The sequence below is a fragment of the Rousettus aegyptiacus genome, unplaced genomic scaffold, assembly GCF_014176215.1.
Source record: "Rousettus aegyptiacus isolate mRouAeg1 unplaced genomic scaffold, mRouAeg1.p scaffold_m13_p_8, whole genome shotgun sequence".
Classification (NCBI taxonomy): Eukaryota; Metazoa; Chordata; class Mammalia; order Chiroptera; family Pteropodidae; genus Rousettus; species Rousettus aegyptiacus.
Genome location: NW_023416311.1, coordinates 92,064,784 through 92,076,383, shown reverse-complemented (window position 1 = coordinate 92,076,383; position 11,600 = coordinate 92,064,784). Strand labels below are relative to the sequence as shown.

The 11,600-nt window shown below is 32.3% G+C and overlaps 1 protein-coding gene across 3 annotated transcripts in view; it reads right to left on the bottom strand.

Moving 5' to 3' along the window:
* Positions 1–1,925: 1,925 nt before the first annotated feature.
* The window catches only part of NADK2 (NAD kinase 2, mitochondrial), a 35,360-nt gene continuing 25,685 nt past the window's right edge, over positions 1,926–11,600 (bottom strand). For all 3 annotated transcript variants that reach the window (XM_016142460.2, XM_016142458.2, XM_016142459.2), the window contains 4 exons: positions 8,581–8,636; positions 8,413–8,466; positions 6,034–6,157; positions 1,926–3,923 (listed from right to left, as the gene is read on the bottom strand). In XM_016142460.2, the coding sequence (XP_015997946.1) occupies positions 3,785–3,923; positions 6,034–6,157; positions 8,413–8,466; positions 8,581–8,636 (373 nt within the window). In that variant the 3' untranslated portion in view covers positions 1,926–3,784. The remainder of the gene's footprint in view (positions 3,924–6,033; positions 6,158–8,412; positions 8,467–8,580; positions 8,637–11,600) is intronic.

The window sequence follows — 11,600 nt, the reverse complement described above, 5'->3', positions numbered from 1 at the left end:
ATGGTTTCAGGTCTTAACATTCAAGTCTTTAATCCATTTTGAGTTAATATTTGTGTATAGTGTAAGATTGTGGTCCAGTTTGCTCAACACCATTTATTAAAGAGACTGTCCTTTTCCTATTATGTATTCTCAGCTCCACTGTCATAAATTAATTGATCATATATGCATGGATTTCTTTCTGGGTTCTCTATTTTGTTCCATTGAGCCACGTGTCTTTTTATGCCAGTATCATACAGTTTTAATTACTATAGCATGGTAATATAGTTTGAAATTAGGGAGCATGATGCCTCCAGCTTTGTTCTTTCTCAAGATTGCTTTGGCTATTTAGGGTCTTTTGTGGTTCCATTCAAACTGTAGGACTGTTTGTACTATTTCTGTGAAGAATGCCATTGGAGTTTTGGTAGAGATTGCACTAAATTTGCAGATTGCCTTGAGTAGCATGGACATTTTAACAATATTCTTCCAATCCAAGAGCACAGAGTATCTTCCCATTTATTTGTCTAATTTAGTATCTTTCATTGGTGTCTTAGTTTTCGGCATACAGGTCTTTGACCTCATTAAATTTATTTTTAGGTATTTTATTCTTTTTGATATACATATAAATGGGATTTTTAAAATTTTTCTTTTGATGTTTGTTATTAGTATGTAGAAATGCAACAGATTCCAATGTATTGATTTTGTATCCTGACACTTTCTGAACTCATTCTAGCAGTTTTTTTGGTGGATAGAGTCTTGAGTTTTATATATGTAACATGTCATCTGCAAAATAGTGAGTTTTACTTCCTTTCCTATTTGAATGCTTTTTTTCTTGCCTAATTGCTCTGGCTAGGACTGACTGACATTCTCTTAAGACTCTTAATCTTTAGGTTCCCCCTTTTTATTTATTGAGGAAACTAGGTCATTTGTTTATCCTGTGTTCCACATTCTGGATTTTGATGATGTAATCCCTGGAGTGATGTTTAGCAGGTTAATCTGTCTCCTATTTCCATAAACTGGCAGTTCGATCTGTTAGCAAACAGCTCTGGACCAAGGGTGAGCTTGTACCCCAAGAGACATTTGGTAACCTCTGAAGACATTTTTGGTTGTCAAAAGTGGAGAGGTGCTATTGGTACCTAGCAGGTAGAGGTTGACTAAGGATGCTGTTAACTGCTCTACAATAAATAACGATCGTTTCCTACAACAAAAAAGTATCTGGTCCAGAACTTCAATAATGCCATGATCGAGAGGCTTTTCTTTTTTTTTTTTTTAAGCAAGGAGATACCTGATAGGTATTATGTTCTTCCATCAAGAGACACATAACATCTGGTCATCATTCTTTTCATGATGTTAACATCTGCCTCTAGCCATTGACTCTTCTGTACCCTAGCCACAAAGTGCAGAGAAATGAGAGGCACTCTGGCCAGGTACAGAATTTTTATTTCTGGATAAAGTGACAATACTGTGTTCGTTCTATCCTCATGAACTCATTTACAGTCCAATATTTACTAAAGGTCTGCACTGTGGAGGATACTGTTTGAACAACAGCACAGGGGAAAGTGCAGAGCACAGAAAGGGACTGGAAAAACTAGAAAGAAACCTCTTTCCACTGGATTCACTAACCCTAGAACAAGCAAAAAGACCACCTCCTCTTTTGTTACCACTGCTCTTCCCAGGATTTGCTTTACTGGGCTCATGAATATAAATATACATGGGGCATCAAAAATATTAAGTCAAAATTATCTGAAGAGTCTATATACAAGGTGAACACTTTACCCTCTGATTATATAACAAATCCTGGTTCTGTGTCAAAGATTAGCAGTGAATGAAATGAAGAGGGCACAGAATAACACATAGCAGTGGGGGAAAAGATTTTTCAAACATTTTGGGAAATTCTGGTTTTCAAATGACCTTATAAGAATTAAGGAAATAAATGAAATTAAAAAGAATAGATAATAATTGTTTTAATTTTATTCACATATATAGTTGCCATTAGAGGTTAATTCATAAAAACAGTTTTGCTATTCCAAACATCTTTTGCCTCATTGTCTCTTCAAATCCCCACCACACAGCAGAAATATTAAAAGTTATACTGCAAATGAAACACATTAAGTATTTTTTAAACCTTTAAAATATAGCTTATGAACAATTTTACATAGCAGGTTACTTAATATGTTACATATTAACAGATCTACGGTACTATTATGAACAATGAAATCTTGATCTTAAAGATAGAGTTGGCATTTTTGTCAAGAAGGCATTTTAAACCTACTAAGGGAGTCTTACAGTGTGGAATTTCACTTCTTTATAAAGTATATCTTAAGTATATCATTTTTTAAATCAAACCAGAAACAAGATCCAGCTCTGGGAAAACTTATTTTTACTGTATCTGGATATACATCAAAACCTAGATTACCTTTCAATAGTAACATTAATATAAAAAAAATTTGACAAGAACATGTTAAATATTGGCAAAACTAAGAGCACTCAATGCGATTACACATACTAGCTTTTACAGAGTTTACTTCTGAGCTCACTAGACTCGAGTTTTATCAGGATACTGTGTTTCACTGATCAAATATCCAGCACTTGATAGAGTACATGGAATAGAATGGGTGTTCAATAAATATTTCAATGATTGGACAAAAATTTTTAACAGCAAGTGAAAAAAACATACAAATTTGAATAAATGGCATGAAAATACCAATGGTTGCTTTTGTGAAAATTCTAAGATGACATATATATAGATCAAGAATTAGATAAAAATAATTTCCTTCCAAAATAAAGGAACTCAGTTGCAGGGAAAAGAAAAGCAATAACATCTTTGCCTCCAAAGCTAATGTGTAAAACTTATAATATGAGCTAGGCGAAAATGGCAATATTATAAAGTAGAGCAATTCCAAAACTAAAGTGTTTTACATAAATTTATTAAATAATCCATTTTTTTCTGACAATACTCCTGAACACTAGATGAAAATATTTTTTAATGGTTTGACCAAACTGCTAATAGTATGTTTAATCAGCTCATCCTTTTAGTCTTTGAATCCATGTTAGTTTTAAATATGGAAGAAATCTATTAGACTCAAATCATTTTTTAAAAAAATCATCTGTGACCTAAAATATTTGTAATAGCATCATGATTTTTGTCCAGTTATATGTATTTCATCCAGCAATTGTCAAAATTAACCTGAAAGTCAATTAAAAGAAAACTATAATTTTACAAGTTCATCATTTTTTAAAATAATAGTGATAACAACATTGTGTTCTAGAATTAGAAAATTCTTAGCACATATAAAAACCCACTTACCTACTTCAATTAGGTCAATGTCAAGATTTATCAAAATTCTCCATTAAAATTTTTTTTAAATCTTGATTTTAGGTGCTATAAAAAAGTATACACTAATCAAATGATGTGTGTGTGTTCTGACCATTTCCACAAAGTTAGGAGGAAAGGCAAAAAAGTTGTACAGTTAAATTTCAAATCCTAAACATTTAATCCTTTATTTGAACCTACCTCCCTAAGTTTAAAAAGATATCAACACTCTTGGATACCAATTGTTAAGTAATATAGAAATTTCACTGGTATCAATTCTAAAGAGTTCAGTCCACCCATTTTCTTAGTGAACTTCTTTTCCATCAGAATTCAAAAAGAATAATGCAAATCTCACTATATTAGTCCTCTTGCAGCCAAGGGCCAACCAACCAGTCTCAACGACAACCAACGATAATGTAGCTTTATGACCAGTATTCTGTTTCTTTAGTAAAAGTATTGTTCTGGTAATCAAAATTTGTCATCCAAGAAAATCCTTCATTGTTCTAGAAGCACAGTTTGAAGCTCATCTTCTTTATTGATCATCATTGAAGCAATTGCTCCATCATTAAACTCAAAAGAAGTTCCTCCATCCACAACCATACAGGCATCCCAACAACGAGAACGAACGCAAACCCTAAGCAGAAAGCAACATCTTATTAATATTGTTTTCTTAACCCTAAATATTATTTTCTTTAAAACCCTTAATTTTTACCTAAACTGGAAGATCATTAAGCCTTGATTTTAAAAATCAGGTTGCTCTCTTGTGTGAGAGAACGAGTAACTATGTAAATATGTGGATACATTATCAATATCTCAAAATTTAAATGTTCAAGATAGCTCCATTCACCCAGACATCCAAGTGAACAAGTTCAGATTTGAGGGAACTCATGGGCTTTTTCATGTGACTGAACATGGAGTTACTGCCATTACAAGCATCTTAAGTACTGAGCAAAAATATTTTCATATGAAAATTTTACTTAAGTATAACACAGAGGAGGCACAAATTATTAGGGTGCAGTTTAACAGACACACTTGCATAATCATCACCCAAAGCAGGAATCCTCACTCAAATCAGGCCCCCTCCATCCCAAACACAACCGCTATCCTAATTTCAATCACTATAGTAGTAATAGCTTTATTGGTTCTTGAACTTTATATAAATAGAAAAATACAGTATGTGTGCTTATGTCTGGCTTCTTTTGCTCAATAATATGTTAATGAAATTCATCCTTATTACATGCAGTAATAGTGTGTTCATTTTTCATTGCTGTATAAAAACCTTTCCACTGTATAAAAATAGCAAAATTTATGTATCTCTTCTATTCATGGGCTTCTAGGTTTTTACCTATTGGGAGCAGTACTGCTGTAAATATTCTTGAGCACCTCTTTCAGTGCACACATTTCTGTTGGTGTAGACCTTTCTCTGTTGGATATACACCTAGGAGTGGAATTCTTAGTCACTGCATAGGCTATATTCAGCTTTGGTGATTATCAAAAATTTTCCAACTATTCCTAATAGTAGTATATAAAGTTGCAGTTGGTCCACTGTGTCAACAACTGGTATTTTAGCCACTCTGGTAGCTATGTAAAGTATTAGTATTGTATTATGTAGTTTTAATTTGCATTTCCCAAGTGAATAATAAGGTAAAGGACATTTTTCATATGCTAATCAGCCATTTGGATATCCTCTTCTGTGGAGTGCCTAAACCTGTTAGCCATTTTCTATTGGGTTGCCTGTCTTTTTCTTACTGTTTTATAGGAATTTTTGTATATTATATATTCTGGGTATGAGTTCATTGCTGGATATAGGTACTGCAGATATCCTGCTCTGTGGCTTGCCTTTTTATTTTATTACTGGTGTCTTCATTAACAGAAGTTCTTAATTCTAATGTATTCAACTTATGAAAAGTTTAACAGCTTTCGTTGTTTAAGTGTTTTCACTGACATGCTTAAGAAATACTTTCCAACCATCAATTCATGAGGCTATTCTATTTATATAAGCAAAAATTTAAATGAGTCTTAAATATAAATTCATTGATTAATCAAAATTAACTCTCAACTGAGTAAAGTGATTTTTAAGTAAGATGAGTTTCCTTTTTAGTGTCCTTCTTGGAATAAAAACATTTATGGATTTAAAAAAAGAAAATATGTACTCTATAAGTAGCCATTTCTAATCAAACTGTTCTTCGTTTGCCATGCAACATGACATTTTTTTCATGATTATAATAAGATTCTTGTTAGTTTGGAAAACTGGGCAACCTTTACAAAATAAGATTATATCCATTTATGTATACAGTCCCCCCTCAAAAAAAAAAAAAAAAAACTGAAGCAAATTCAATAGATGTGGGAGGGAAAAGATATAACTCCTACTCTAAAGGTTTGCTGTTACAAAATTTAGGTTTTATATAAATATTTTTCCTGCTTTTATTACACAGCATATGAAAAAAAAAGTTGCTTTCTAGTCAATTTCTTTTAAAATAATAATTTGATCTTATTGTGGTCTTAATACATTTAATAAGTCCTCATTGCCCAATTAACTATGACTCTTCTATTCATTTAAATTTAGTTTCTCCAAAATTAGACATTAAGTTTAAATGAAAATGCCATTTTAGCCAGGTTAGCATAATACCTCAGTTCCACAGGTTCTGTTTCTCCCACAAGATTGTTTGAACAAAATCGAATGCTTTTAAAACCAAGAGTACTTTATGATTACAAGGGATGAAAAACAGACTTCGAAAGCTTACTTTGAGGTGAAACAACGCTGACGACTGCTTGAGAAAACTCTGTTTGCTATTGGTTCTCTAATACTGAAAAGTATTTTTGGTTCTTCTGGGCTGTAGAGCAGTGACTCATTATATTCATTTGTTACTATGAAGAAAGAAAAACCAAATATTAGCACTTTCGATAAAAGATGATCACTTGAGAAGTGCAAAATGAATTATCCTCAATTTAAAAGCAGTTCTATTTCAAAGACTGTTTGGTAGCAAGTTTCTTGGAACTCAACATTCCATTAAAAAAAAATAAACTTGTAAATGAAGATTAAGTTCCCATATTAACCCACAGAAGTCTACATCACCCACAAGACAGAAGAAATAGGTACATTTAGGAAAACAGGAAGAGAAAAAAAAAACTACAAAGCTATTAAACAAAAATAGAAGAACTAGTTTATGGCACTAGAAAATGAAAACTTGAGTTACCTATTTTCCCCTGCCAAGTTCTTTTCCAAAATACCATGTCAAAGAGTTCATAAGTATAATTAAAAGGTAATAGTCTTGATTGAAAACGCAGTCTCAAACAATGACAGAACAATATACTTTCTCTATTGACAATGTCATCATTCAAGATAGTTTTGGAAATCTTTGGGATCTGCCTTCTAACAAAGAAGCATATGAGAGTTGGCATGCGGAGCACAAACTGGTTAAAGTCAACTGTACAAAGAAATCAGGCTTGAAAGAACATTTAGTTGAGTAGCATGTTAAAAGACATTACGAGACTTTATTTACCAAAATTTCACTTGAATTATTTGGTTCTTTAAAAAAAAATCTAGTTCACTTTCAAAAATAAAAATTTGCTTCTCTGGGAACACACACACAAAACATATCTTAGCTCTGAAGAAAGTTAGTTCCAGAACTGTAACAGTGACCGCAGCATTGGAATTCACTATTGCTTCTGAAGACAGTCAAACGTCAATGTAATAACAGTCATTCAGTTTATTAAGGGGAGAATCAAACACTTTATTTTATATATGCCCTTTAATTTATATACCTAATATACATTTCGGTTGGTCTATATATATTATAAGTTAAATTACATAATGAAGAATCAGTTACTATAAATACCTAATTTTCCTTTCTTTGATAGATTTAATCCTAATGCTAGCTCGTAAGCCATGATAAAAATGATCTTTTAGGCCTTCAATTAAGAGGGAGAAGAGTCCATTTTAGAGAAATGAAAGGGAGTTCAGAGATTTAGTTGTTTTCAAACTATTTTAAAGGCAAACACCATCCCCCCAACAAAGGAATTCTTAAGTAGAAATCCAAAATACATAGTTAAATAAACTGACACTGTTAAAATACTTTATTACATGTTGCTAAATGTATTGTTAAATCATTTTAAAGGCAACCAGTGAGAATTAAGTTATTCTGATAATTCAAATTCAAGTGTTTGTGTTTATGGATGGATGACAGTTGCAATCTTACATGTGTTGATTGAACTTTGTGTCTATATTTTCTTTTAGCTGTATATGTTTAAAAAATGTTTACAAAGGTAGGTTGATGCAACTATAAACAACTTTGGGGTTTTTTGTTATTTTTTGAAAATAATTTACCTTAAAATCTTAGGATACTCTTCAATTAGACAGTAAGAAAAGCTTTAGTTTGAGGTCTGTACAAAAATGATACTGGTATATGAGTGTAGGTTTAATGTGTTAAAATGTCACATGCAAATTGAATATGTTTTCCGGTTTAAGAATTTAAGTATTTTTTAAAATAAAATTTAAAGAATATGAAAAATTCCTATTCACCAGTGATCTACATTCTCTCCCCTCCCTCATTTTACAGCTGAGGGGGTAGAGGAGCAGAGAATCACAATCTTGTCTATAGTTTCACAATGAGTGACTGTTTGTTCTGAGACTGGAACTCAGATCTTCGATTCCCTGATCAGTATCCTTCTTCCCAGCAGTGCTAGTCCTCTTAAAGGACCTCTGACGTAACTGGACAAAAGCAGGAAGGAGCAGGTTGAAGAGAACGTTTTAGTGAATGTGGAGATAAGCATTCGCAGCTTAGTGAATTCTTTTTCATTCAGAGGATATTAACGGCACACTGACTTCAGGTGTGCATTTCCCATTTGCCACAGAGGTATTTTTCTGTATTTTCCTATTCCCTAAGACATGTTTTTGCAGTTAATTTTTTTTTGATATAGAGGTTATATTTCATAGTTGACAAAGATCATAAAAGTCCAGTTTTAAACTTTATTGTTTAAATATATTTAAAGAGATATTAAGAGCATGTTTGAGTCAAAAAGTGCTGTGCTTTGCTAATTAGACAAATCTACTTCATAATAACATCTGCAAAATCAATAAAGAACTTAAGTGAAACTGTTAGTAATTATAATTTGTCACTGACCTTTCTCTACCAATTCTCTGTTCAATGGAAGACTTAAATTTCCTTGCCGTTTTGCTATTGAAAGAGGGAAAATATTGATTAAATGTTTTATATCATAAACAGCAAACATAAGAAAACATACATTATAGAGTATATTATATTTATAATAAATGTTATTATAGTACTCACCAATACTTAAAACATCTTCCACAGCCTGAGTTGCAACCCTGTTAATATTGAATGACCTAGAAACAAACACATAAATTCTTTGTTTTAATTCTAAAAACATACTAAAAATGAAAAAGGAATATTCTACTTAATATACAAAGAACTCTTAGAAACTATGAGGGAAAAAAACAACCATAAGACAACAGCTACCTCACCCAGTTTCAAAAACTGGGCAAAGTACATGGGCAAATAGTTCACAGGTCAATATGAAAAAAAAATGTTCAATCTTACTAATACCTAAGGAAATACAAAGTAAAACAAGCTTTTTCTCATATTTGCAAGAATTAAAAACAATGTATTAGCATGGGTACGGGAAAAGTATTCTCATACACTGATGGGATTATAAAAGTTGCAGCTGGAGAGCACTTCTGTGCTATTAATATTTAAAATGAACATGTTCTTCAATCTAGTATTTTATCGTACAATATACTTGCACATATAATAAAGAAATGTACAAGAATATTTACTGAAGCATTATTCCCAATAGCAAAACAGCTCATATATATCCGCATGAAGCTAGATAAATTATAGGTACTCAGCAGAGCACTACACAGATATTAAAAAGAATAAAAACAGTCTAGGCCATGCTACCCTGAACACACCCCATCCTGACTGATTTGGAAGCACGGTCAGGCCTGGTTAGTACCTGGATGGGAGACCACCTAGGAAGACTAGGTGCTGTAGGTGTGGTGGTGGTGGGGGTGGGGGGATTAAATAAATAAATAAATAAATAAATAAATAAATAAATAAATAAATAAATAAATAAATAAAATAGAGCTACATATGCTGATATGAAGAGATAACTAACATGTTAAGTTAAAAAACCAAAGGCATTATATAGTATATTATCTCCCTGTTTTATTTGCATTAAAAACAATTATACATATATGGTGATTGTGTCTGTAGGTTAGTACTAGAGACATGAAATTAAAGAGACTAGCTTTTCATTATATTCCCTTTTGTACTATTTAACATTTTTTAATATGTACAAGTATTTAAGGTTCCCTTAAAGGTGTGAAATCTTTTCCCAGTGTGATGCCTTATTTAACCACTTAAAAACAAATGTTAACACAAACATGAATAACTTTTAAAAGCAGCTTTCTCCTGGTATCTATAAAGATGATTAAGGAAAGATTTTTTTTAAATTCTTCCAGGAAATTTTGAATTATTCTACTGCCTCATAACTCTTCTCACATGGCATCAGTAGATAATCCTAATAAAAAGGAATAATCTAATGAGTCACACAACTCTAACCTAATTCAGTGGCTCTTAACTTTTTTAAGGTAGGAGGCAGGGATAATGGTGAGGGAAGTTAGAAATACTCCACATACCATTCTAACCTTATATTCTTCACATTTTGAGAAATGAGAAAACATTTTAAACATGCTCTTTACAAAAATGCAGATACATGAATTTTTACATTAAAAAATGGGTCGTTCACAAATCGAATCCCTATGCTAAAAAAATCTAAAATGTGGCCCTTGCCTATTTTTCACCATTATTTGCCCTCCAATTTCACATTTCTACCACACCAAGCTCATTCTTGCCTTTGTACTTTTGCTCACACCTACTATCTGGTAATAAAGCAAAATACTTTAAGTGTCCTGACTCTTATTGTTGAGTATGATGTTCACAACACCTATTTCATTATTATTTCTATCACACACTATAAAACATAAAGCACTTAGAGCACTACATGGCAAGAACTCCACACTGAAAATCTCAAATGCAAGGGATATGTATAAGTTATAGTCTACTCCTTGGGAATATCCACATTATTAAAAGATACTGCTTTAGAATTGTTTTAAATCAAAGTCATATAAAATGAGCTATGTTTTTTAGTGTTCCACTGAATTAAAATATATAAAGAGCAAATGATTTTTGTAACTAATATCTCCTTGTTGTTGTTAAGATTTAACTTAAGAACAAAAGTCTTAGAAGACTTGCTCTAATATTCCTATTACTAGGGATACCACAAACCAATCCAAACTAAATCTTCTGAATTGGAATTAAAGTAAAATAAATTTCTTGTGGAAGAATTACCAGTAATAAGAGTGAGGAGGGTAGAACATGTTAGAAGCAAGTGAGCTGCATAGGGCTGAGTAGAGAAGAAAAGAGACTGAGTAACCAAGGTTGCAGGGTGTAGTTAGTGAGAGAGAGTTCTAAACCAGAGCACAGGAGACACTGAGAGATTACTAAAAAACACACAAAAGATAAGTTCTAATCTAAGTCATCCTTTTTCAAATGCAACATCGACACAGGACTCAACTATAAGGTATGTGGCAGGGGAGGGGGTAGTACTTTACAACATAATGGCTCTTATTCTTTGTGCTCTTCTCACTATTGAAAGGTTGAAAACTAAAACTATCAAAATTACACACACACAGACACACACACCCACACCCCAAGGTAGAAGTCAAAGCCTTAGCATAAGTACTATTTCACTAAGATCAACAAGTTTACCTTGATAATTCTTCAGTACAACCTAGAGACTCATCTTTCAACTGTGGGACCTCTAGATAGCTCTCCCTCTCCATATAAAAGCTGGCAATGAAAAAGGCATTGGATTTGTAGTCAAGCACATTTATCTCCAGGTTCTGACACTTACTAGTTGTGTGACCTCGGCCTAATTATTTGTTCTTGCTACGCCTCAATTTCTTCCTTTACAAAACAGGTATACTACTACTTTCTTGCAGGATTTCTATAAGGATTATAGTCAAAGTATAAAAAGTACCTAGCACAGTATATTCAAAGTAGCAGGGACTAAATAACTGAGTTTGTATTATAATGTATAAAATATAACTTACAAAATCACAGAAGTTCAGAAAATAAAGTGGTCTTACTATTTTATCTGTTCTCATTTTGCAGAAAAGGAAACTTGTACAAGATGACAAAGCTAATCAGTGGTTTAACCAGGTCTTTTAACTTTCAGGCCAGTACTCTTCAATTATACCATTTTGCCCATTTTTAAAAGATGAGAA